Genomic DNA, 27,819 nt, shown 5'->3' with positions numbered 1-27,819 from the left:
TTTTGGTTTTCTTCTTCATTATTACTTTGGCTATTTGGGGTCTTTTGTTGTTCCATACGAATTGTAGGATAGTTTGTTCTAGCTTGGAGAAGAACGCTGGTGCAACTTTGATGGGGATTGCACTGAATGTGTAGATTGCTTTGGGTAATAATGACATTTTCACAATGTTTATTCTTCCCATACATGAGCATGGAATATTTTTCCATTTCCTTGTGTCTTCTTCAATTTCTTTCATAAGTTTTCTATAGTTTTCATTATACAGGTCTTTTACATTTTATGTTTTTTCATGCAATTGTGAATGGGATCAGTTTCTTGATTTCTGTTTCCGTTGCTTCATTATTGGTGGATAAAAATGCAACCGATTTGTGTACATTGATGTTGTACCCTGCGACTTTGCTGAATTCATGGATCAGTTCTAGAAGGCTTCTGGTACTGTGGATCAGGTTTTCATGTAGAGTAAGTAACATGTCATCTGTGAAAAGTGAAAGTTTGACTTCACCTTTACCAATTCTGGTGCTTTTTATTTCCTTTTGTTGTCTGATTACTGATGCAAGCACTTCCAGCCTATGTGAAATAACAGCGGTGAGAGTGGTCATCCTTGTCTTTTTCCTGATCTCAGGGGGAAAGCTCTGTTTTTCCCCATTGAGGATAATAAGCTGTGGGCTTTTCATAAATGGCTTTAATAATGTTTAAATTCCTTCTATCCTGACTTTCTCAAGGGTTTTTACTAAGAAGTGATGTTGTATTTGTCAAACGCTTTTTCTGCATCTATCAACAGGATCATCTGGTTTTGATCTTTTCTTTTGTTAATGTAAAGTATCACACTGATGGATTTGCAAATATTGAACCATCCCTGTAACCCAGGAATGCATCCCACTTGATCATGGTGGATAATTCTATTTATATGCTGTTGAAATCGATTTGGTAGTATCTTGTTGAGTATTTCTGAATTTGTATTCATTGATATTGGCCTATAGTTCTCTTTTTTTGTTGGATCTCTGTCTGGTTTGGGAATCAAAGTGATGCCTGCTTCACAGAATGAGTCCAGAAGTTTTCCTTCTATTTCTATTTTTTGTAATAGCTTGAGAAGAATGGGTATTAACTCTACTTTAAATGTATGGCAGAATTCCTGAGGGAAGCCCCATCTGGCCCTCGCTGTTACTCATTGGGAGATTTTTCATAATTGATTCAGTTTCTTCAGTGGTTATGGGTCTGCTCAGATTTTCTATCTCTTTCCATTTGAATTTTCGTAGTCATGTGTGTTTAGGAATTTGTTCATTTCTTCTAGGATGTCCAGTTTGTAGGCATATAATTTTTCATAGTATTCCCTGATGATTGCTTGTATTTCTGAGGGATTGGTTGTAATAGATCCATTTTCTTTCATGATTTTGTCTATTTGGGTGTCCTCCCCCTTTCTTTCTGAGGAGCCTGGCAGGGGCCTATTAATTTTATTTATTCAAAAACCCAGCTCTTGGCTACACTGATCTGTTCAACTGTTTTTTTTTCTTCAGATTCTATATTGTTTATTTCTTCCCTGATCTTTATTATTTCTTGTCTTTTGCTGGGATTGGGGTGCTCTTGCTGCTCCTCTTCTGGCTCCTTTAGGTGCTCTGTTAGATTTTAAATTTGCACTTTTTCTAGTTTGCTGAAATAGGCCTGAATTGCAATATATTTTCCTTTTAAGACTGCCTTTGCTGCATCCCAGAGAGTTTGGATTATTGTATTTTCGTTTTCATTTGTTTCCATATATTTTTAAATCTCTTCTCTAATTGCCTGATTGGCCCAGTCATTCTTTAGTAGGGTAGTTTTTAACCTCCACATTTTTGGAGGTTTTCCAGACTTTTTCCTGTGGTTGATTTCAAGTTTCATAGCATTGTGATCTGAAAGTGTGCATGGTATGATCTCAGTTAGTTTATATTTATGGAGGGCTGCCTTATGACCAGTATGTGATCTATCTTGGAGAATATGTCATGTGCACTCGAGAAAAAAGTGAATTCGCTAGCCTCAGAATGTACAGTTCTAAATATATCTGTCAAATCCATCTGTTCCAATGTGTCGTTAGGGTCCATTGTTTCTTCAGTGGTTTTCTGTCTGGTTGATCTATCCATTGCTGTAAGTGGAGTATTAAAATCCCCTGCAGTTAGCACATGCTTATCATCAGATTGTTTCTGTTCGTGATTAGTTGTTTTATGTATTTGGGTGCTCACGAATTCAATGCATAGATGTTTATAATTGTTAGCTCTTCCTGATGGAGAGACCCTGTAATTATTATATAATGTCCTCCTTCATCTTTTGTTACTGCTTTTACTTTAATGTCCAGTTTGTCCGATGTTAAGTATGGCTACTCCGGCTTTCTTTTGACACCCAGTCACAGATATTTCTCCATCCACTTACTTTCAATCTGAAGGTGTCTTCAGGTCTAAAATGAATCTCTTGTAGACAGAAAATAGATGCCTTTTGGTTTGTTTTATCCATTCTGCTACCCAGTGTCATTTGATTGGAGCATTCAGTCCATTTATATTCAGTGTTATTTTTGAAAAATATGGGTTTAGATTCATTGTGTCCTCTGTAGGGTTCATTCTTGTAGTGGTGTCTCTGGTACCTTGTATTCCTTGCAAAATGTCCCTCATAGGATTTTTGTAGAGCTGGTTTGGTGGTTATTAATTCTCTCAATTTTTGTTTATTTGGGAACACGTTTATCTCTCCTTCTATTTTGAATGACAGGCTTGCTGGATAAAGGATTCTTGCCTGCATATTTTTTTTTGTTCATCACATTGAAGTTTTCCTGCCATTCCTTTTGGCTTGCCAAGCTTCAGTAGATAGGTCTGTAACTACTCTGATAGGTTTCCCTTTGTATATTAGGTCCCTTTTATCCCTAGCTGCTTTCAGAATTCTCCCTTTATCCTTATATTTTGCCAGTTTCACCATGATACGTCATGCCGAAGGTCAATTCAAGTTATGTCTGAGGGGAGGGGAGTTCTCTGTGCCTCTTGGACTTTAATGTCTATTTCCTTCACCAGATTGGGGAAGAGTTCGGCTATAATTTGTTCAAGTATCCTTTCAGCACCTATCTCTCTTTTTTCTTCTTCTACTTATTCAGGAATTCCTATGATACAGATATTGTTGTGTTTGACTGTATTACTCAGTTCTCAAATTCTCTTTTTGTGCCTCTGGATCAATTTATCTCTGTTTTTCTTGGCTTCTTCTTTTTCTATAATTGTCTACTATTTCACATATTCTCCTCTCTGCCTCTTCAGCCCATGCAGTGGCCGCCTCCAAATTATTATGCACCTCATTTACAGCATTTTGTTAACTTGCCACAGCTATTTTGAAGGTCCCTAGTCTTTGTATCAATATCTTCTCTGATGACTTCCATGCTTTTTTCAAGCTCAGTGATTGATTTTATGACAACTGTTCTAAATTCTTGCTCCGTTATGTTGCTTATATCTGTTTTGAGCAGTTCTATGGCTGTGACTTCTTCCTGGAATCTCTTTAGAGGAAAGTTCTTCTGTTTCATCATTTTGGATAGCTTTCTGTCTCTTGTCAGTTTTAAAAACTCGTTATGCACTCTGCACCTGTGAGTGTTGCTATATTAAAGGAGGTTCATTGACTGTCCAGGGCCTGTCTATTCAGGAAGTGTTCTTTTAATGGTGTCTCTCACTTTCTCTTGTTGTGCCTTTGGTTGTTTTATTTCCCTACTCAGTGATATTTGGGACTCTCCACCATGTGTAGTTTGGCTTGTTTTGAGGTAGCCCTGAAAACGAAAACAGACAAACACATAGGGAACAAAAGCATGCAAACTCACTGACAAATCAAACAAAAGGGGAAAGGGAAAAACAAAGAAGAAGAAAAAGAAAAAGAAAAATGTGTGTGGGGGGGGGGGAGAACAAAAGACAAAGGACAGTTTAAAAGCCTAAAACCAGCAGAGGGAAGGGATAAGAATGAGATAAGGGAAAATATATCTGAATGGCAAGAACTGATGTAGTCATGGCAATGCATCAATGTTGGTCTTTCTTGGGTTCCAGGGGGGAAAAGGAGAAAAAGGAAAAAAAAAAAAAGCAGCTCTCCAGCACGGGTGGGCGTAGCTTGGTGTAGGTAGATCTCAGGAGCTACTCTCCAAGGCCCCACTTTGGTGGTTGTGGAGAGAAGAATGGCGGCGCCCCAATCCCTTCTCAAACCAAGCATTGCAACCCAACCTTTGGGTCCAATTTCCCTGTGCTGTGGGCTGGCCAAGTTGTATTTTCCAAGCCCCGCCCCATTTCCAAATCCTAGTCCATGCACTTTAGTGAGACAGCCCGAGATGAGATGTATTCTTGCAGGCTGGGTGGCACTTCCAGGGATCAGGGCGCTGAGGCCAAGGGAAATGCGCCAGCTAAAGGGGATGGATCTCTTTTCCTGTACCCTGTGGTTATAGATGTGATGATAGGATCCCTCTCCATCGCAGTCCGAGGTTTTTCTCTTCTCTAGAGACAGCTCTATGAGCATTTTCAGCCTCTTTCTCTTCCCCCTCGTCTCTACATGGCTCTGTGAAAAGTGGGGCTCCCTCCCCTCCAAGCCTCAGAGTCCCAGCCCATTTTAATCTTCCTCAGTTTGCACTCACTCACACACGAGGCTGTCTTCTTTGCAGACTCCGTGTCTTTTCCTCCCATTCTTGTAGATCAGAGTATTGTGGCTTCAGTCTTTCTTAGTTTGATAGATGTGGGCAGCTGAAAATTACAGAGCTCCCTATTTCTCTGCCATCTTGCCCCCCAAAATGTCATTACTTTTGATGGAGGCACTGAATGCCCTAAATCTCTTCTGATATTGGATAATTATTCTATCTCATTTGTTCAACTTGATTACTTTCCATATTTTGACTTCTAGGTCACTAATTCATTCCTCTCTTTCCTCTAGCCTGCTGTTCATTGCAACAAGCCAATTTCTAATCTCATTTATTTGCATTCTTCATCCATGTTTGATTCTTAACTTTTTTTTCCTCTGTGGTAAGGTTCTCACAGAGTGCCTGAGTGGCTTATTCGATTAAGCACCCGACTTCACCTAAGGTCATGATCTTGCAGTCTGTGGGTTCAAGCCCCATGTTAGGCTCTGTGCTAACAGTATGGAGAGGAGAGTGAAAGGGGCCAGAGAGTTTACATGAAAAACTAAAGATTTCTACTCCTTACGTATGTGGAAAGAAGTGACACTTTCAACAAGCTTAGTAAATTCACAGCAGGATAAATGTCAAGATATGAACACAATGAAACATTACTTAAAGAAAACATGAACATGGTGACACATTATAAAATTAATCTATCGAAAATTGCAGGGGAACAGAGAATTTTAAAACACCATGACAAAAGGAACTCATCTTGTACAAGAGAGCTCCTATCAGCTTAGTAGTGGGATTCTCAGCAGACCTTATTGCAGGAAGTGCACAGGACAATGTATTTAAGTACTGAAAAATTGTTTAAAAAAACAACAACATCCAAAAAAAAAAAATCGCGGGGTTCCTAAGTGGCTGAGTGATTGAGCGTCTGACTTGGTTTCAGCTCAGATCATTACAGTGCAGTTCATGAGTTTGAGCCCCGTGTTGGGCCCTGTGCTGACAGTATGGAGCCTACTTGGGATTCTCTCTCTGCCCCCCTTTCTGTCCCTCTCAAACAAATAATCTTTAAAAATATATCAACCAACTCTAAGTTTACCAGTAGACCTGGCCTACAATTATTGTTCAGGGAAGTCCTTTTAGTTGAAATAAAAGGATTGAAAAGAGTAAGTGAAACCACATGACAACACAGAGGTATCTGCTAAATATAAATGTTTACACAATCATAGAGATCTTTAGTATTGTACTTAGATAGCACATATAGTTTTCATTTCTGGTTGCAATTTTTTTCTTTTTAATAAGGGCATAAAATTAACAAATCTAGGTAATAAAGTATACAACATAAAGAACAGAATTTGTGATATGCTAACAAAGCAGGTACAGGAGTAGGGATGACAAGTAGAAGAGTTTTGCATGTACTGGACAATGCCAGTTTACAATGGTTTGTTATACATTTAAGATGTTTTAAGTAATCTGTAAGGTAACCACAATGAAAATACATATAGAGGACACAAAAGTTAATGAGAATATTATCAAATCATGTCATGGGTATAACACCACAATTAAGGATAAAATATAATACTTAAACTTGACACAGGTTAAAATGTTTAGAAATTACTTTCAACTCACAAAAAGTGTTTTTCTCATACAACAGGAATATAAATTCACCAACAGATGAGAAAATTAGTTCTATAGTTAGGACAACTCACCTAGACAAGTTATAACATTCACTGAACACTAAGCAAAGAAAGAAATGAACAGGATGAGTCACAACCAAAATATGTATGGTGATATTTATACAGGCAAATACACAGTATTTTATGGGTAAAGGGCATAAAGTTGATTAATATCTGAGTTAAACTCACACTGTCTTAAAATGTACTGAGTTTGAAATTGTCATCTCATAACAAAATAAAGAGGCAGAAATGAAATCACAACTACCTAATGTGGAAGGTCCCAACAAAAGGAAGCATATTATTATGGGATTGCAAAACCAGATTAACAAAATTTAAACCCAAAAGTACTACATAAAAAACAGATGAATTTTTAAAAGGAAACTTGCTATATAACTATAATGTTGAACTGTGACTGTGTACTCATGAAAAGCAATCATTTTGACTTACTGCCATGTCTCATTGACAGTAAAATAGTAAAGAATATTCATTAAAATCAACCATAAACATGGGGCTCCTGGGTGGCTCAGCTGGTTAAGTATCTGATTCTTAGTTTTGGCTGAGGTCATGATCTCTCAGTTTGACTTTGAGCCCAGCATTGGGCTCCACTCTGAGAGCACAGAACCTTTTTGGAATTTTCTGTCTCTTTCTTTGTGTCTCACTTGTAATAAATAAGTAAACTTAAAAAACCAACCAGAAATAGCTCTCATGAAAAATTTTATGAATAAGCACTGAAAATACATTTTAAAATGTTTTATGTTATTAATATAGTCTTTCTCTTACAATGAGTGTGAAGCTATAACCCATTCCTTAGTATCAAAGAAAACCTTTCATTTCTAAATAAACACCATCAAAGATGCAAAATACAAGGGAAAGCACTTCAGAAAAAATAAATATTTGGGATTAAGTTCAGAAAAACCTAATGATTAATTCTTCCTAAATTTTATTTAAAGAAAACTTCTTTTTCAAACTATTTTTTTTAAGAGAGAGAGAGAGAGAGAGAGTGTGTGTGTGTGTGTGTGTGTGTGTGTGTGTGTGTGAGTGAGTGAACAGGGGAGGGGCAGAAAGAGAGAGGGAGACACAGAATCTGAAGCAGGCTCCAGGCTCTGAGCTGTTTATTGCACAGACCCCAATGCAAGGCTTGAACCCACAAACCTTGAGATCATGACCTGAGCCAAAGTCAGACACTTAACTACTGTGCCACCCAGACACCCCTATATCTATTTCTTATAAAGCACATGCTCATGCCATAACACTTGAGCTAAAAAATCAGAGATGTATCTCATAAATAACTAGTCAGAAAGTGAAAACACATATAAAAAGGTAACAAGAACATATATTAAAATTATAAATTGATACAATTATTAATGAATAAGGTTACAAGTGAAACTATTATAGGCTGCAAATTCTACATTCTAAATGTTCTAGGTTCCCTGTGACATAAATTTACCCAGGAATTCTAGAATACAAATAGGTATATTAAATTATTTCATCACTGAGGAATGAACACATAGAACAGAATTCCAGCTTCAGTTAATACAAAGAAAAAAGAACTTCTGAAGTGAATTGAAGGATCAGATTTTCTCATTTTAGGGAGATGCTTTGTTACCTGATAAAATTATTGATTCTCAATTTTGTAGGGTTAAGACTAAATCCTCCATAATATTGGAAAGCATAAACCGGAAAAACATGTGATCCTGCTCTCCAGTGGATTTCTGCACCAAAACCCAATAGGGCCACCACTACCCTGACACACTTGTGACAGAAGGCTAAACAGAATTTAGAAAAGACTTAGCATAGAGTTCCTCAGAAATACAGAAATTTCCTTTGGAGCCCTCAAAGCACTGGAGAAGATCCCAGATTATGGAGGCCCTCACTCTCCAAGGGGAGTGTCCTGGCCCTCACAGTGGACATGATGGACAATCACTGGAGCTGAAGGAGAATCCTTAGGCAGTGTAAGAGCCTGATAATGTTGAAGAGCAGACATTGCTTTGTGAGAGTGAGAGAAGTAAAACTAGGCTTCTCGACTAATTTCCATTCAAGGAAAGCTACTCGAACCACATTTTACTCTCTTCCTCCTTCACATTTGGACCTCACCTGTGTCATTTGCTTCATTCAGGTCCACCTACCTGGGTGAGTGGCTACTGTACCCCTTCTATTCACATCCCAAGCCTCCATCTTTTGCTCCAAAAAGTTGACCAGGTCTGGCTTTGACACAAGACCTGTATATTGGAAAAAAGGAATAGTAGTATTACTGGAGATTCTACCTTTTGATCCACTACTGTGCTCAATAGCCAACAGAGAACTTTGCAGAATTCTAGAAAATGATTTCCCAAATGCTCTTGCCCAACAGCCCTTTTAAGAACACACAGAAGAGATTTCTAATCCTCACATCTTGACCTCCTCTTCCAAGTACTAGAAACAATAATAAGGAGTGAAAACTGGAGTTTAGGATGTGGGCAGTACCTTGCTGTGGGGAGCCATCCTGAACTCACCGGTTGAGTGAAAATTCCTGTGAGGGGACGGCAAGTTTGCACTGTCTCTTGCCACCAGGCAGCAACCAATATTCACCCTCTTGTAACTATCATTTCTGCTTGGGCACCAAACCTTGGAGTGCTTTGCTGATTAGTGTCAGGAGTAGCCTGTCCCCCTGTCCTATCCCTAAGGCATGATTGCACCTGGTCAGGGAAAATATGAGTAAACTAGATACACCCTCATGTGACTCAGGCAAGCAACATATAATTTTCCTCCTACCTGAGCAATTAACTGATAGATCACTACTTTCTAGGTCTGGATGTCATTGCAAAAGTCACTACTGTGATAAATGTCAAAAGCGTATCATTCATCTTTGAGACTGTAAGAGCAGATACTTTGCCTCCTGGGAATCCTGTTTTTCTGGGAACTTTCTCTTAGAGCTATAAACAGCCTAATGAACCTTACTCATAAAAAACTGACAATGCTGGTAACTTCATGGTTAAAGGTTGCTTTCTTAGGGCTATACTGGAGGTTTTGTTTATCTTGGTCTTATGCATCTTATGGAAAAAAAATGTATGCTTAAAAAATACCTGCCCTTCCCATATAAGAGCATGAGCGCCTGTAGCTAAGTTTTTTATGACAATCATTACTACTAAGATTAGAATTGTAACTTCTGCAGAATCCATGTTCTAGAACATTGTGCTGAAAAAATTATCTATGAGAAATCATTTACTAAACACACACTGCTCTTTCTGCTCCTTGTACCTTTCACTACAAATAAAGCTAGAGAATCAGACAGCAGAGATGCCTGCCTGGTCTATAGAAAGAAACTCAAGGCTCTCTCACTCCCTTTCACTGACACCATCCATTCTTCAGGGATCCCTGGGCCTGCTGGAGCTGTACTCTGGCACCTTGTTATGCCATTCAATGTTTAGAATGGCCACTAATCAACAAAAATAATGATGGTAACTTAAGGAAGGGGAAGCTGAAGCTGAAAAGGAAACATCAAGAAGATATTTCTCTATCTCCAAATCCCTACTTCCTTCTCTTACTGCAGGGATCTGAATCTCAGTCATGCAAGAGAAAGTTTCCAAGAGACAGTCTTCAAAGGAAGGAACAAAACCCCGAGTGTGGTTTGGGATGTCTAGAAGGCGTTATTCTCACCCAAGAGGAGGAGGTGTCCGTAGTTCTCTAACATCACATCCCTGTACAGTTCCTGCTGGCTGTGGTTCAGGCATCCCCACTCCTCCTGAGAGAATTCTATGGCCACATCCTTGAAGGTCAGCAATTCCTGCAATAAATACCACAGTTACCAAGTGACCAAAGGCAGAGTTCATAATGGTATCTAAGATGAAAGAGGTAGCTAATGTCACCAGCTGCTCCCAAGACGTGACCTTTACTGCTTACCTACCTGTGCCCATTGACCTTAGTCCCACATTTTACTTAATCTCTTCTTTCCACCTTGTCTTTTATTTCAGGCAAAACACCCCATGGGCACAGTCTCCTGTGACAGAAACAGAAAGTAGCCAACAAAAGGTAATGGCTGCCCTGAGGATTGGCCTAGTTTGAGCTTAACTCCTGACTCACACCTATGCAGATGGACCAAGGAGTAACCCAGGCTCCTGATTACTCATTACCGTTACTCATTATAACACTAAAACCTCCACCCAAGGAGGAACACAGACCTCATTTATACAAGATACTAAGTATGTAAAGAACTGTTACCTTAAGGAACATGTGTGACCTTATGCCCACTTCTGTATAATATGACAAGGCCTCTCTTTCTAAATATCCACCCTAACCCTAAATAAAAGGAAACCATTCCCTTCCCTCTGTGTGTCTGTCTGCTTTGGAAATTATTCTGTGATCTCCTTACTGGAGAAAAATCAAGTTTCCTTTCTGTGATGACCCCACCTGGAATAGTTTCTATCTATGACTTATATTTCAAGATTTCAAGATACTCAAACATGTCAATCATAATCCTATCTTCATTTTCTGAAAATGTAAATAGAATGGTATTTCTGTGACCTAATGTGGAGGGAATTAAAAACATAGAGATGGGGGGGGGCACCTGGGTAGCTCAGTCAGTTGAGCATGTGACTTCAGCTCAGGTCATGGTCTCATGGTTCATGAGTTCAAGCCCCATGTTGGACTCTGTGCTGACAGCTAAGAGCCTGTGGCCTGCTTCAGATTCTGTGTCTTCCTCTCTGTCTGCCTCTTCCCCCTCATGCTCTGCTTCTCTTTCTCAAAAATAAACATTTAAAAAAACTATAGAGGACAGAGGTCTGATTTAGAATCTCCACTCACACAAGTCAATATCCTTAACAACAGAAAGATGAGCCCTTCATTGTCCAGTGGAAACTGATGTGATATGGGACTGGAGCTCAGGGCTATGAAGTATCCTTGAGATGGCTTTGGTGTAGGAAGCTGCTTTTAATAAAGCAATGGCAATGACCCAGGGACAGAAGGACCTACACTGTCATTTGGAGAAGGCATTGATTTTATACTTTTACGTTGGGGGGTAGAGACAAGAAAGTTTCTAAAGGGATTTTTCATATATTAAAGAAAACTAACAGAATCCTGCAACTCTGGCTCAGGTCAAGCTAAAGTCCCTTTTTGCAACTAACAAAGATTAAATTAAGGCTGTTGGGCATTCCTTGAGCAATGTCATACTCTACCTATTCCAAGCATTTACAAATGCACTGCAAGTTCAAGGAATTTAATCTTATCTACATTTCCTTTGTCATTGTTTTCCTCATCAAAAACTGTAGCCAAGAAAAACTCAGAAGAAAGTTTCCAGTTTAATTTTGATGGTTTCTGAACATCATTCTGTAAATCCACCTAAGATCCTTATGAATAATGAGGTGGCAAATACGAACTTTGTGAAAGAGAAATCTGGCAGACACCAAGCCAAATAATAGAAGGTAACATCAGCTTTAATGAGAAAAATGATATAAGTGCGTAAGGCACACCAAAAAGCCTATTATTACTGGTATGTTCTTGTGGCCATGAAAGAGTAAATCAGAATTAAAATCCAATTATTAAAATACAGTGCATTTATACAAAGTTCAATCACATATAATTTCCATGTTCTGTGATATCCGGTATATTTTAAACTGTATCTTTTTCACATTCTAAAGAGGAAACCTCCCTTTTTTTTTCAAGAACTATCCGAGTTATTCGGGCCTCATATTCATCCTGTGCATTAGTGCATTTTCTTAATCGTGTTCTACACAGAACTGATAAAGCATCCAGATGGAACCCACATGAGAACTTGACTGAAATCCGAGGAACAGAGCCGATCACAGCAATAGAATATCAGACTCAACACCCTCCCCCTGTGGATCTGTCACAAGGGAAATATTTTCACTACATGCAGGACTTTACCTCAAAGTGACAATTGTTGATGCCCTATAGGAAGCCACATTGGAGAATGAGGAATAGTCTCTGGGAAATAGGTGAGGAGTGTTCTGTGGGGAATAAGTTTAAGAATTCTATACACTTGTACCAATGGGTTAACAGGCTCAGGGCAGAAAGCTACCACAGGGTGAAAGTGCATCAAAGGCCAGTCATTAAGTAAGACAAAGCACAGAGGCAGAAAGCTGTCACTGAGCTAAAGTATCCCAGATTAGCTAGTAAAAAGGGTGCCTTGTTAGCCTTGCGGTAGCAGGCTCCAGGAATCTTAAACTTTGGAGATAACAGCTACTTGGCTGTATCACCCAGAAACACTGTCCATCTGCTCTCTGGAGCCAATATATCATTGTACTTTAATCTCAACTTCTAATGCCACTCACCCCCAAACCCTTTGCTTCTTACACCTACAAATTAATGGTCACTATCTTACTGTTTTCCTCTACACATTCACCACGTATGTAAGCCCTTGAGAGCTTAATAAACATGAGACAAAATCCTTGTTTAGGGCTCTTGTCTTCTCCCAGACATTAGCCTCTCTCTTATTCAACAACGTGTCCACTCTCTTGCTGGACATGATAGAACTCCAGACTCAAAGTCAGTGAGTGTTCTACAGATCTAACCTTGAATATCATTTCTAAAAAGGTTTTAAAATTCAGTGAAAAAATGCGGCAGAACCATCAGAAGTAGAGGAATCAACATTTCCAATTTCCAAATGCATAGAATTTCAGGAGAAAAAGATGACATGGACTCTGACCTGGGATACCAGGCTTACCTGAGAATTCGCCATTACTTCTTTCATCTCGTCCTCTAGATTTGTTTCTCAAAAGATATTTGTGGAGAAATCACCACTGCACCAGAAAATGGCTTTGTACCCATTGGAAGAGCCTCTTCATAAGGAATCTGCTCACCTGCAGGCAAGACACTGTAATGCAAAAAAGGCCAAACTTCCTAGTCCTTCGAATCCTGACATTCAGAAACTATGAGCTCCTACTTGCAGACCAATCAGTATCTGAGTTTTCCTTCTGTGTTTCAGAGGCTTCTCCTCCTACATATGTCTTCAAATTCTCCCAAAGCATAGGAACAATGTGCTGCATGGGCCTGACCCACATAGACTCCTGTAAGGGAGACCCTGTTACCTCTCCTTGAGCCAAAGCCTGCATTCAACTCTCTTAAATTAATGGGGAGCCCTCTTGCTTAACCCTTGCCTCACTTAGAATCACCTGTAGCACTTAAAACAACACTGTGGTTCCCACTCCCACTGACTGATGGAATCTGAGGGGGAAGGCACCAGATACTATTATTTTTTTGAAACTCCAAGTAAAATTATCTATTGTGAAGCATTTGGGGAGGTGACCAAGCAAAAAATATTAACCAAGGCTATGGTAGCTATGGTTGTTATCCAGATTTAAATCCATTCCTTCCTCACTGATCAGAGTTTCTGGAGAATTACACAGTCTCCCTTCTTTGGCTTCATGGAGGGAGACACCCTTCCAAATGAACTTCCCCTGATATATGCAACTGTCTCTTACAAAGGAAACTTGTACTGGGTTTAGAGCTTTTCCTTTGTTGTTTCTTTTAAATAACAATCTACAGGGGTGCCTGGGTGGTTCAGTCAGTTGAGCGGCTGGCTTCAGCTCAGATCATGATCTGGCGGTTCGTGGGTTCAAGCCCCACGTCAAGCTCTGTGCTGACAGCTAGCTCAGAGCCTGGAGCCTGTCTTTGGATTCTATGTCTCCCTCTCTCTCTGACCCTCCTCTGCTCATGCTGTCTCTCTCTCAAAAATAAATAAAACATTAAAAAAAATTTTTTTTAAACTAAAATAACCTACAATAATCTTTAGGCCAAAGACACATTTTGGGGTGAAAAAATGCTCCTCTTCGGTAGGGAAATGTTTATTTTCATAAGTAACTGCCATACACAGTTTTCTGAAGTGAATGTATTTTTTGCACTCCCATCAGCAGTATAAGAGAATTGTAATTCCTCAACATTTAAATGGAAATTTGGTGTTATCCCTTTTCTTTATTTTAGCCATTCTAGAAAATATTGGGTGGTTTCTCACTGTAAAATATGAAGTGCTCTTACTACAGTAGCCCTGGTGACTCAAATTGAAACCACTTAAAAACATAAAGTTGAACAAAAGTAAACATGGCTGCCTGAAAACATCAGTGAGGGTTGACATTAAACTAAGTAACCTTTTTTTCCTCCTTTGGGAAACCTTCAGTCTTTCCTTCTTAGCCTTTTTTCCTTTATTTTTTTATTTTTACAGAACCAGTACTGCACTGAAAATACAATGAACAAGGCTGGAAGCAAAGACAATTCCTGTCTAAACCAGCTAGGTCCTGTATTTCCCAACAAAACCCTCCACCCCCTTCCTCTGGGTGGGCTTGAAGTTCTGAAGGCCCTACCCTGCTGCAGCCTCCTTTGCCTGGCAAAGCAATAGAGATATTGTTCCTCTTTTCCCCAATCTCTGTCTTCTGGTTCTATTGGCTCTGAAGCACTGAGGTCAGTTTTCAATAACAGATGAACGTGTAGGAGAGGAAAACTTGCTTTTTCTTTCATTCTCAATTCTTTGGTTGTTCTAATAGTTAAACTTACATAAGACTGTTATCATAAAAGGGAAAAAAATCTTAATTATGAAAACCTTAAGGGTCCAAGGCCTCAAAGCCCTCCTGACATACTGGGTGATAACTGCTTGTTATTTTATGGGGATAACAGGACCCTGTGGCATATGAGTATTTGAACATCTGGAAAATGGGATGGATTCCCCAACAAATTCATAACTCAGCTATCACCCTGACCAATTCTAGCCACAAAGAATTGGTCAGGGTGATAGCTGTGACAAAATTGCTCTTTAAAAGCCAGAGCGTACCCTACTCCAAGGTTAACTATTAACTTGTAGACATAATGGACAACCCCACTTTATTGTGATTGGAGTGGATGGTACACTTGGGGATGCCCTTATCTCCTGAGATGAGTCTTCTCCCATTGTCAGTGCTTCCTCATAATTAGGATATTGGTAAGGCTAGACCACAAAGAGAGTTTCTTGATGATTTTATTCCTTAGTCCTATTTGTCCCAGGAACTACCTCTATTGATGGACAATTCCAAATAGAGGCTTTATCCAAGCACACAAACAGCCCTCCTGATACAGAAACCTCAAAACTTACTATGGGGTAGTCTCTGACAGTAATGACTCTACATTAGGTCTAGAGTGTCTTAGAAAACAAAGGCCCAGGGGATGATGGGAGGCCAACTTATTAAATACCAGGTTAAGCTCTTAGATACACCTGAAATACATAACACTTGTCCAACTTTAAATCCAGCTACCCTTATGTCTGGGCCTGACCATCGTACATCTGTGTTACAACATAAGTGCTCAGAGATTATTGATCTCATTTATTCTAGCCAATGAGATTTAAAAGACTCTCCTACAGAAAATGCAGATGACCGTTGGTTCAGTGAGAGCAGTAGTTTCACGGAAAGGGGGGTAAGAAGAGCTGGGGTGGCTATAGTTAGTCTGCCTCAGACTGCTGAGGCCAAAGCCCTCCCAGCAAATACATCTGCCCAAGAAGCAGAGTCACTCATGCTTTACAACTGGCAAAGGGTCTCAAAACTAATACGTATACTGACTCTAAATATGCCTTCCTAATCCTACATGCCCATGGAGCAATTTGGAAGAAAAGGGGATTATAGCCCATAACAACTCCCCAATCAAATATGGGCCCTAAATGATTACTCTTCTTGAGGCTGTACACCTACCGAAGGAAGTAGCTGTAATTCACTTCAAAGAACAGCAAAAAGATAAAAACTTAGGATCTAAGGAAAACAGTTTGGCAGGCCATGCAGCCAAGCAGGCAGCACAAAATACACAAATACTAAATCTTACACCAGTCTAAATCCAATAACTCCAAATAATAAATAAAGTCCACAACTCCAGTCTATTCAGGCCAAGAAATGCACATGGCCCAGTAATAAGGAACTTCAATATATGCACAGGACTCGCTTGTTAATAATGAGAGGAAAATATTTATTATCCTGCCTACCCCCAAATAGCCAATGGAAGGTAAAATGGGGTTTACAGGAGGCTACTTGAGTAAAAAGGCTACTGAGGTGACAAAAGTCCTGCTAAGGGAAATTATCCCTAGATTTGTACTGCCTTCATCCCCACAAAGTGACAAGAGACTCTCATTTATTGCACAAATAATTCAAGAAATAGCTTGGGCCTTAAAGAAATTACTATTTACAATCAACCTGGCATCCACAGTTCTCTGGAAAGGTGGTCTCCAAAACAAATGGCCCTTGATATCCTGACTGCAGTTCAAGGAGGCCCAAAATGAGATGACTGGCTCCTAAGAAGACCAGATGGCTATGTGGCTCTAACTTCTGTCCATGTCTGCACCCAGGATAAATAGGCCACTGTACTTTGAGTTTTGACTGAATGCATGGATACATTACTAAAACCATCACCAACCCAGCCAAACTTCCAAACTTAAAATAATGATGGACATATTCTATGTCTTATCAGTATGACCACCTAGCATCAATATTTGTTCCCTCCTTGGGACTGGAGGATGTTGTTTGGCACATGGAAGCTCTATAAATACACAGTCAAAGCCCTACATGACACTCAAAATAGCACTTCCCTATTAAATACTGAAGGAACACAAATGCATAAAGCAGTTTTATAAAATAAAATGGCGTTAGATGTTTTAACAGCTGTACACGGTGGAACATGTGCTATCATAAGTACAGAATGGTGTGTATACATTCTAGGTTACCATAAAAATGTTTCTGGGTTTCCAACTGATATAAATACTCACATTGCTGCTTTAAAAGATCCCTCTTTCCTTTAATGATGGGTTAAACTCCTGGCCTGGAAAACGACTTTTGTTAACTACCAAAGGACTCTTACTTAGGCTGCATTTTCATTTTGTTATTCTAATCATGTTTTGTTGTTTTTCTCCCCTGTCTCTCTACTTGGTGCTTAGACTCTTTCACCACGATAACTTCAAGCCGACAGATGATCCTCTGCACTAAGGAAAATCCATACATGCCGTCTCCCTTGGACTCAACTGCCTCTGCCTTTTGTGACCCCTATATACATAAGTCCCCAGTTGACCAATGTTGACCCATAGGTAGGGACATCTCTACACCCCTCATTCAGTAAGAAGAAGCTACAGAAGATGAAACCTTCCACCCTCAGCAGCCTTAAAGATTTAAGGGTCAAAACTGTTCATGGGGGGAATGATGTGGGAAACAAAGGCAAAAGAAAAAGAAAAAAAACTTCCTTACAGCCGATGGCCCATTCACAAGTCCCTGAAACACATACCGTGACATTTCCTCTAGGAACTTAGCTGCCTCAATGAGGACTCTTTGCTAAGGGCAAAAGGGAATCTTACCCCAACCCTCCAGGATCCTAAAAGTCTACATTAACATATAAAATTTTCTTTGAAAACTTCTTTTATCTCTACCCCACCCACCCAACCACCCCAAGATATATGTTGGCAATCATTTTCCAAGCATCTGGCCCACTGACATACATCTGAAAGGTCTCATGACTGTTTTTACTCAACAGTAATAAATGACCTTTTCCTAACAATAGCTAGTCCCCTCAGGATCCTGGAAACCTTGCTTCCAAAATTCCTTAGACTTACACTACCCATAACCCCCTCCCAACTCGAAGGTACATAATTAGTCATGTCATAAGCTCAGTGCAGCCCTCTCTGTTCATGGTCCCTGTGCTTTAATAAAACCACCTTTTTGCACCAAAGACATCTCAATAACTCTTTCTTGGCCATGGGTCCAAATCCCAACATTTCCACATCACTGAGGTGGGGATTATTATTTTAGGTACCCAGAGGGCAGAAATACAAGAAAACAAAGTCCGTAGCTTTGGAGTGCCTTCCAGGCACTAGCTGCTGAACATTACAACCTCTTCACAAAAGAAATGATTTTCATGGTTGCTCACATTTACAAATGGAAAAAAAAAATCTGACTTAAACTTCTCCAAAAGAAGCTTGCCTCTATTCAAACCAATTCACCCAGCTCACAGATTTTGTTTTTAAGCTATAAGCACACAAGCTTGCTGGGTTTCTGGACAAGGCTGGGAAGTAAATATTAAACTACAGGGGTTCCTTTGAGCACAGGACAAAGGAAGCTGCCCTGAAACCACTGACTGTCATTGCCAGTCAGGGCTCACTGTCAGTCAGAACCTTCCAGCTCCTTTTTCCCTGCTGATAGTGCTCTCACAACTATGGTGAACATTCCTAAAACCCACCAGACTTTCTGCAAGAAGTGTGGCAAGCAAGTACTAATCCCACAAAGTTACATAGCACAAGAAAGGCAAAGATTCTCTTCCTGCCCAGGGAAAGTGGTGTTATGACATGAAGCAGAGTGGCTATATGGTGGGCAAACGAAACCGACTTTCTGGAAAAAGGATAAAACTACAAAGAAGATTGTGCTGAGGCCTGAATGTGTTGAGACCAACTGCAAAAAAAAAAAAAATTCCTGCCTATTAAGAGATGCAAGCATTCTGAGCAGGAAGGAGATAAGAAGATAAAGGGCTGAGCGATCCAGTTCTAAACTTCATAATTTGTTACATTATGAAGATAAAAAGATCTTGAGGTTATGTTCAAAAAAAGAAAGGGAGTGGTGCCTGGGTGGCTCAGTAGGTTCAGCACCTGACTCTTGATTTCTACTCAGGTTATGATCTCACGGTTTGTGGTGGGAGTCTCTGTCTCTCTGCCTCCCGGGTCACACGCACGTATGCCCTCTCTCTCATTAAAAAAAAAAAAAATCAGAACCTTCCAGGAACTGATTCTTGGGACCAAGACAAGGCGGAAGGTTCTTCACAGGGTGGTCTGTGCTGCCCCACGGACGGATACCCTGCCTCATAGCTCAGTGGGTCAGACAGCCAATGCCCTGCCTGGCTGCAGGAACTGGGCTGAGAAGTTGAGCATCTGGTTCCCACAGCTGGGTCTGTGTTGCGCATCACCCTCGGCAAGTCTCTCTCTTTCCCGGCTCAGTTTCTTCCCGCGTGAAGTGGGCGGGTCGGAAAGTTGGTCTCTGCCAGTTCTGCCATCCACAGGTTCTGAGAGCTGCTGGGAATCCAGGGTGAGGCTCATGAGCAAGATCTCAGAAGGGGGTTCCACGGCAGGATTCTCCTCCTCAGCCTCAGAGCCATAAATTAGCGCCTCCACAGCCCACACATTTCTTCAGCGGCCTCGCCAATCAGCGCCTTCCACCAGGCGGCCTTCACAGCCTCCGGTGCCAGGTGTGGCTCCACACCTCCCTCCCTCCCGTCCTCCTTTGCGAGCTCCCACAAGGCCCGTGGCTCCTCCTCTTATTCCCCGGAAATAACGTGCCCTGCGTGCGCCCACCTTCCGGCCCAGCGGGCGCCCCTCCCCCCTGCGGATCCACCCCTTCCCACACCTGACTTACCTTGTCAGGTGCGTGCCCGAGAAGCCAGGAATCCCGACGCCTGCCGTCTGCCTGCAGCTCTCGGGGAGGGGGTGGCGACGGCAGGAAGGGGAAAGGCACCCACCAGCCGTCAGCCGCCCGGCCGCGCTCCAGTTTCACTTTTAGTCTGTGGGTCCGCTCGCCGGCCCCGCGCGAGCTTTCCCGGGATAAGTAACGTTAGCGAGCAGGGAAGAGCGCGGGCTGGGAGGGAGGGGACGGCGGCTGCACTGTGAGGCCTGGCTGCACGGCCCGGGGCGCGGGGCGGGGCCTGGCCGGCCCGGGCCCTCCTACTCCTCCTCCTTCGCCGCCGCCGCCGCCGCCTCCTCACCGAGGTATCGTTGCAAATCCTCCTTCTTCCCCACCACCTTCCGCTCGGGGGCGCCCCAGGAACCCCCGGCCCTGCTCAGGCGAGAGCGCTTCCCGGGAGGCGGGAACGAGGGGCGTGGAGCACGCGCAGAGCTCCGGCCCACGGTGCGGAAGTGCGGGCCGCGGCGCGATCACGGGGTGCGCGCGCGGCGCGGGGACCCCGAGTTTTCCCGGAAGCCTGGACCTGGGGCCGGGCGGGGCTGGAGCCTTTCCGTGAGTGCCCCCCGCACACCCTGCCTCGCGTTTCCTGGGGCGGGCCACACACGTTGCTTGGCGCTCTCTTGGTGGAAAGGGCCAAGGAAGCTGGTCAGTCAAGTCTCGCCATTTTATAGTCCGCGCAGGACGGCCTCCCCGGAGCCGCTCACTCACTAGAGGCCGAGCCATAATTGACTTAGATGGTTCCCACGTGCTGTTTCCTTTTCTCCAAGCGTTTCTCTAGCACCCACTGTGTGCCAAGCTCTCTGGTGGGTGTGCGGGGTCAGCGGGGCCGGTGGGGCCCAGTCCCAGCCCGAACAGAGCCCGCAGTCAACTGAGGTGCTCATCCTGATCCAAGATAAATTGCAGAGTGTTGGAGGAAAAGCATGGATAAAGATTTTTTTTGGTTGTTTTCTTTTGTTTGTTTTGTTTGAGGGGCCAAGTCGGGGAGGGTGAGGGAGGATCTCAAGAGGGCTCTGTGCTGACAGTAGCAAGCCCAAAGTGGAACTCGAACTCCCACACTCAACTGACTGAGCCCCCCGGGTGCCCTTTTTCCTTCTCTCAGCCACCCCCACACCCCATCTCACAGAACTCATTAATTGCGTTGCCTTCATAGCACTTTTTTACGTGGCAGGTGAATTTTACAATTGTTTTTGTTCCTTAGCTCCTAGTTGGAGTCGGAGAGGTGGGTCAGAAGGATTAGTCTTATTTTGCAGAGTGTGAGCAAGAGCTCAGGGGTGAAGAACCCTCCCATGGGGGCTCCGCTCTGACAGAATGAGAATCAGATTCCCATCTCCAAAGCCCCTCTCCTGCTCATTAATGCGTGCAGGTTAAGCGTGAGAAATTGACGGAAGGTCCTTAGCAGGCCCTATAGGCAAGAAACTTAGTAGTATTTCACTGTGGGCTAATTAGCGTTGGCTCTCTGTGTCTGTGACTTCGGAAGGCAACTCAGATCCAAGCTCTGAGGGTCTGGGCTTTGCCATGCTATCGTTTTGGCAGTACCATCACCAAGGTTTTTTGGTGTATGAAAACCAAAGACCTGTTACCTTCAAATAGAGCTCTTCTATCACAATGCGTTTGTAAGAACCAGAGAAATTTCTGGAACAGTGCTTTATAAGCTGTAGTGCCTTGTGAGTGTGGCCCTGTATGTGCACTTGTGGCAATTTCCAGTGCCCGGCATGGTGTCTAGCACACGGTGATGGTACCTTACCGACCGGTGGAGATTTCGAGATTGAGACCCGGACAGCTCCCACTTCAAACTGTAGCTGTCCCACTTACTGGAGAGCACGCCCTGGGTGGTCACAGGTGTGATTTGGTGAACTGACTTGCTCATTTTTAGATTTCTTATCGATGAGGACATCACCATTGAGAACAGTGCACCCTGCAAAATGAGCTGAGTGCCATAGACCTGATGGCACTTCGGGGCTGTGCAGAACGCTTGTTACCAGTGAACGTCCCCTCTGTGCAGTGGCCCGTCTTCCACTGTGACCAGCCCCTTCTTTCATGGCATTTGTGTGGTGCTGGTGCTTTTCAGCCCTGCACACTCTGCCTCTGCTGAAGTAATGGTCTGTGTCATGGCCTCACATCAAAGCCCCCTGTGGTGGGGGATGGTGCCCATCCTCCCACAAAAAAAAAAAAAACAGCTTGGGAACCTTTCACGGGGCAGGTCAGCAGAGGATCAAGTGGTGCTGTTTTTTTTAATCCCCCCCCCCCAAGACATTTCGGAGGCTTAATATTCCAGTGTGATTTGGGAAAAGCTGCTGTGAGCTGTGGATCCAGTCTGTATCATCTGGGCCTGGAAGGGGTACTCAGGCATGCACCCTAGTCACAGATAGAGGGTTCAAAGTTCTTTGCATAAAAGATGTGTTCACACAGTAAGTGATTTCAGACACAAGGACATGTGGCTAGAGTTGGAGGTGTGAAAGCAGAACAAGAGGGCTGAGCTTGTGGAGGAGGGTCCATTGTATAACAAGAGGGTTGGAGGATGGTCAAGAGTCATCAGGAACAGGAGTTGAGTATCTGAGTCTTGGTTTCACCTCAGGTCATGATCTCACAGTGGTGAATTTGGGCCCCAAGTCAGCACAGAACCTGCTTAAGATTCTCTCTCTGCCCCTTCCCTGCTCATTTGCCTCTCTCTCCCTCTCTCTCAAAAAAAAAATAGAACCACTGGGAAGCAGAGGTGCAGATTCCCTTCTCTGAGCTGACCCCTCCCCACCTGCACCACAATTTTCCCAGCACTCCCTCTCTCCTTCCCCTTCTGCTAATTCTGTCCATAGTCATTTTAGACAAGATTTGCTCCTGACCGACTTTACTGGTTCACTTTCCTGATCAAACACTTCTCAGGACCTTCTGATCAGAAGTAAACTTACAAATTAAGTTGGGCACTCAACCCTCTTTCCCCCTCTACGATGTTCTCCCGAAAGTCTGGTTTTATTCTGGGTTTTCCTACCTGGTGTCAGTTCTATGAATAACTCGTGCAACATGGTGTTCCCTGGGGGATTCTTGGCCCAAGGGAGTCAGGGAATTGGAACCAAGCGTGAGGATAGTTGTAGGGCTCATCTACTGTCAGAACTGTGGTCTAGATTCTCGGTGACCTCCTCAGGTATGTCTCTTCCCCAGGTAACACCCCCTCTTCTGAATTAACAGTTTGACATCATAAATGTCATTGCATTCTAGAAGACCCATTCCTCCGGTCAATGTAAAGTCTTTCAAATCAGTCGCTTCCTTGTTTGGGCTGGAGATGCCTTATTCCTGTAACAGGACATCCTGTGGGGCAGTTAAGACTCTGCTTCTTTTGGGGTTAATTGTCTACTCTGATTAAGGAATTCTGTCCTATGTGGTACAACTCCAGCAGGTCCAGGGGTCCCTGAAGGATGGACAGTGTTGGCAAAAGGGATGAGAGAGACACAATTTTCTTTCTGATCACCAGGCAGGCATCTCCACACTAAGACTCAGCTTTATTTATGGTTAAGTGTGTGGGGAACAGCACAGAAGTGGCATTTGCCTTAGACAATGATTTCTGATGATAAATTTCTTTGATATGTAAAAATTTTGCAGAACATAGGTTTGTAGAAGACTCATACATATCCTTTATCAATAGTGATTGATGTAGGTGATTTAGATGCTTATCATATCGGGAATGAAGGTATCTTTATCATTCAAATACAAGGCAATGTTTTACCATAGCAAAGACAAAAGTTAGTTCTTTGTGAGCAGAGGTCAATAGCCTGTTTGCTTAAGGGGAGATATAAGAAAAACAGGATTCTCAGGAAATGCAGTGTTTGCTCCCATAATCACAAAAGAAGAAGTTCCTACAATAAGTTCCTTCATAAGATGCAATCAGCATATTAGGGCCAGAATAAGGGGACAAGTCACTCCCAATATGAATCAACAAGGTGCCTGGAGGGTCGGTGCTCAAGCAAAAATAATTGAGTGGGGGGTGGATATCAGTCACCATCTGACAGCAGGAGCCCTTGCAAACCTGCCTTAACCTCACAAGGAGTTTTCTCAACTAGTGAGTTCAGAATGGCTCCCAACATGTGGGGGCATGTTCTTCAACTACCAGAGGAGGGAACAGCCTGCTTCTCCATATACAGAAATTCTTACCCACCCCACTGATCTATTGGAAGAGAAGGAGGTGACACAGGGGGTAGGAGAAGCAGGGTTTGAATGCTAGTTTCCAGAAACAAAGTTGCCCCCATCCCCCCTCTCCTCCTGGCCCCTCCATTCCTTTGGCCCTTTTTCTGGAAACTCAGGAGAGAATGTCTCCGTGCTGTTTCCCTCGGGCCTTAGGACCACCTCCCTGCAGTGGGGCTCGGTGTGTGAGAGGGATTGAGGACCAGTGGAGGGCCAGCTGCCTATGGGGCCTGACTCTGGTAAGTACATCATAGTTAACAGAGCAAATGGCATTTCTGCCAGCAGACCTGGTGCTCGGAGCCATGGAGGTTGCACAGTGACTGGACATGTTGCCGGGCGCGCTGGTCACTTTGATTTGGGGTGTGGACAGCTGCTTTCCCAGGGGAGCTCTTCTCACAGTGGGATTTAGAGATGGACTCTGCCTGAGGGAAGATTCTATATTTATGTAAAGAGAGAGAGAGAGAGAGATTTCCTTCCATCTGAGGCACAGCCAGAGTTGGGTAGAAAGGTAATTGAGGAGGGTTGTCTGATTGCTAACATTAGAGCAGTGAGCTAGAGGCACTTTTCTAGACACTGGGTAGGAATCGTTTTAGCTAAAAAAGCAGAATTATGGTTGGCTTTAAGCACATAAAAATGTTGCCAAATATGCAGCATTTGCGTGGCATCCATAGTCTGAGATCAATACCCAGCACGCAGGACAGTGCAGGTGGGTTGATGGACTCGCAGCATTGGAAGGAGTCTTACAGATTATTCGGTTGGTCTGCCTCATTTTGCCACAGGATGATAGGTAGGCAGTAGAAACCTAGGGAGCCCAGCTAACTCACCCTGCCATCAGGTACCGGGCTGATTGGGCAGGATTAGAACCCAGATCTTTTGGCTTTCAGATGGTTTCTCCTTCCATTATGTTCTGCAGGCAGAGGCAGAGAAGGATGTGCCCATTTTGCAGATGAGGAAATCGGGACTTTGAGTGCCAGAGTTGCCCAAACATACTGATCCGATTGGTGACACTGAGAACTAGCACCCAGTTGTTTTAGACCGCTTTGTACTTTGTACCATGTTACATGAGCTTGGATGCCTGAATTGATCATTTTTAGAGTTTTTCCTTTTTCTTTTTTTCTTTTTTGGTTTCTACTTACTCTGCTTTTGGTCCTTTTAATGTGAACTGCTGCCTTCTGATCTGCTCTGCTGTCTGTATCTTTTTCTTTCCTGAAAGGGATGCCAGCTCGTCCACAACGTAGAACCAAATAGTGGAGACCCATATTTCCGTTTCTGCCGGGAGGTGGAAGTTACGGATGGGCCCGGAAGAGAATGAGCACGACTTCCCATCTTAGTTCCTACCCTGTTCTGGAAGCTGCCAGAATTCTGGGGTGTAATTCCCACTGAAAGGTGAGCCTCTGAATGGATTGTATACAAACACACACACACACACACACACACACACACACACACACACATATACACACGCCAATACACATACTCATAGACACAGAGACACACAGAGGCAAATACACACACAGGCACACACTCACAAACAGACACCCAGACACGGGCACATACACACCCACTCATAGACATACGTAGACACACACACACTTACAGACACACACACTCAGACGTGCACACAGATACATATACAGAGAGACACATATACATACAGCACGCATAGACACACAGACACAGATATGCGCACACACATAAGATATGTATACACTTATACATGCACACAGACATACACACAGACACCACAGCAGACACATAGACACGCACTCAGAGACACGCAAAGACACACACTTCTTTGCCTTCTTTGATATCAGGACCGCTTTCAAGAGACTTAGTGGCCACCCTCTCTCACAGCCCCCAGATGTTTCATGGCCATGAATAGTTCTCTGTAATCAGTTCGGCTGTGCTAGCATCTTCCATGACACTCACAGTGAATCACCAAAGCCTCCCCATGTGCAGTGAGGGTGTGTGTGATCTGACTGCTGTTCCACTGGGTCTGGGGGATGTGAAATTGTGTCCACATAGGGAGATTTTAAGTGGAGACCCCAATGTCATGCATTCCTCTCCCATTTGGGGATGCGCCTGTCTCCTGGAGAGAGACACAGAGTCTAGTACAACGTCAGGAATGTGGGGCAGTCTGATGCTCCCCTATCAAATCTTACACAGATCAGCGCTCCCCATGGAGGCTTCCCCATTGACCAGACCCAGTACCATGTCCTTAGAAATGTACTGAGAGACGTAGTATTTGCATTGGCCTTACAGTGGAATAATTGGGCTACTTCATTAAGACCTGATTGATGCTAGGCCCCATCAAGGACTAAGGACTGTGGGGTTGGAACGTAAGAGATGGTAGTTCTAAAATTACACCAATGGATCCCAATGTGAAACCAACGCTGAGAATGACCTTTCTAAACATGCCTTGTCTAACTTTCATGTGTGTACAAATCACTTGAGTTTCCCTTTAGAAACAGATTCTGGGTCCCCACACTCAGATATCATGACTCTAGATCTGGATGAAACCCATTAATTTGTGTTTTTAGCAAGCATTGAGGTTGCTGTCCGCAGACTTCATTTCCAGGAGCACTAAACTAGAGAAAGCAGAAGAGCACACCTGAGTCCCTTCTACCCAAGTGTCTTACCTCAACACAAGTACTGCTGTTGCTAGTGGAAACTACTAACAGCTCCTGGAAAGATGACATTCTCTGCTCATCCCCTGCATGTTGAGAAGGGACTAAATAAGGCAGTGGTGTCTACTCCTTCATCGAAGGGAGGTTTGTTGAGTATCTACTACACGCCCCACGTGCATGAGGGCGCACTGTGTCCAGAACACTGTGCTAGGAGTCTTACATTCAAGATGTGAGTAACCGTTCTAAAGCCAGAGGGATCTATGTTCATTTTTTTCCAAGAGGACTGATTTCTGTGTATGCTTCCCTGGAAGTAGAGAGTCCTTCTCTCCTTTCTCATTATCAGTAATCTCAAAAATAATGTTGGATGTGAGGGCACAAATATAGAGAACAAACTGGGGGACAGAATGGAAGGGTGGATTGGGGCTCTGAGGGAAATCTGATGTATTTGCATTTACGTATTTGGTTTATTTTAATATGTGAAAAATCCATGGGCACCCCAGGAATGGAAGATGGGATGCTATGTGTTACCTTGGAAGCACGGTTTGAACCAGAAAGATGAAACTGACTCCCCAAATTGTAAGTCTTTTGCTCACCTTTATTGGAGTCTGAGTGTCAGGAAAGTGTCAGTGCCAACTTGGGTCACCCAGGAGGTGGAGCTGCCGGAAACTGTTCCCTGAGCTCTTCTGAGAAGGGAGAGTCAGGGCCTAGCAGTGGAGCCGTGGAGGGCACTCTTGTGGTGGAATGGGTCATTTTTGACAGATTCTGAAGGGACAATTCTGTTAGGCTCTGCAAGCCCTGTTTAGGCAGAGGGACTATTCCTGATGCACATTCTGGGACAGCTGAGCTCTGTGACCAGAATCTTATCCCCGAAGTATGAAATGAACTGGGGCTGGGGGCAGGAGCATCAGAAGGTCCACTGGAGGTGGGATTGATGGGCCCCTTGTGTGTGCATATTACACAGAGTGATCCTGGATGGCCAGTCCCTGCTGCCTGGCTGCCTCATGGTCCCCTGCATTGTGGGAGGTTTCGGATTCACTTCCTTGCATGGTGGTGGGATGGAGGGATGGGTCGCCTGTGTTCTGTTTGTGCGTATGTGTGATGTGTTGGCAAAAAACAAAACAAACAACGTGAGAGGGCATCAAAACTTCTGGGTGCAATAACAACGTGGGTCAGAGGGAGGACTGGTCTGTCTCTGCCCACAGCTTGCTGGAACTATGAACTCGGGTGTGTGGGCTTGGTTGAGGTGGGATTTAAGGCTGATGCCCTGGGCTGGGGAAGGGAGGAGCACACTATTGCAGGTTTTGGCCCCAAGAGGCATGGCATTTGTCAGAAGTTCTCTGCACGCATGTGCAGCACTTCTCCAGAAACTGAATCTGGGCAGGTGCTATATGGAG

At 43.2% G+C, this 27,819-nt stretch overlaps 1 protein-coding gene and 2 long non-coding RNA genes across 3 annotated transcripts in view; 2 read left to right on the top strand and 1 right to left on the bottom strand.

The window, feature by feature from the left end:
* The window catches only part of ZNF813 (zinc finger protein 813), a 27,468-nt gene extending 7,410 nt beyond the window's left edge, over nucleotides 1-20,058 (bottom strand). The window contains exons 1-4 of the mRNA XM_029926520.1: nucleotides 19,584-20,058; nucleotides 12,917-13,052; nucleotides 9,895-10,021; nucleotides 8,385-8,477 (exon numbers count right to left, since the gene is read on the bottom strand). Of these exons, the coding sequence (XP_029782380.1) occupies nucleotides 8,385-8,477; nucleotides 9,895-10,021; nucleotides 12,917-12,943 (247 nt within the window). The 5' untranslated portion in view covers nucleotides 12,944-13,052; nucleotides 19,584-20,058. The remainder of the gene's footprint in view (nucleotides 1-8,384; nucleotides 8,478-9,894; nucleotides 10,022-12,916; nucleotides 13,053-19,583) is intronic.
* On the top strand, nucleotides 7,960-10,563 carry LOC115281226. Its single transcript, XR_003904174.1, has 2 exons — nucleotides 7,960-8,388; nucleotides 10,209-10,563. It is a non-coding gene; the product is annotated as an uncharacterized LOC115281226 (long non-coding RNA).
* An 18-nt stretch (nucleotides 20,059-20,076) lies between the features above and the next one.
* Nucleotides 20,077-27,819, top strand: part of LOC115281217 — a 75,608-nt gene continuing 67,865 nt past the window's right edge. The window contains exons 1-3 of the long non-coding RNA XR_003904165.1: nucleotides 20,077-20,180; nucleotides 25,012-25,184; nucleotides 26,926-27,001. This is a non-coding gene — a long non-coding RNA (uncharacterized LOC115281217). The remainder of the gene's footprint in view (nucleotides 20,181-25,011; nucleotides 25,185-26,925; nucleotides 27,002-27,819) is intronic.

This window comes from Suricata suricatta, chromosome 16 (assembly GCF_006229205.1).
Source record: "Suricata suricatta isolate VVHF042 chromosome 16, meerkat_22Aug2017_6uvM2_HiC, whole genome shotgun sequence".
Lineage (NCBI taxonomy): Eukaryota > Metazoa > Chordata > Mammalia > Carnivora > Herpestidae > Suricata > Suricata suricatta.
Note: the sequence above shows the minus strand (reverse complement) of the source record. Positions and strands in the feature narration are given on the sequence as shown.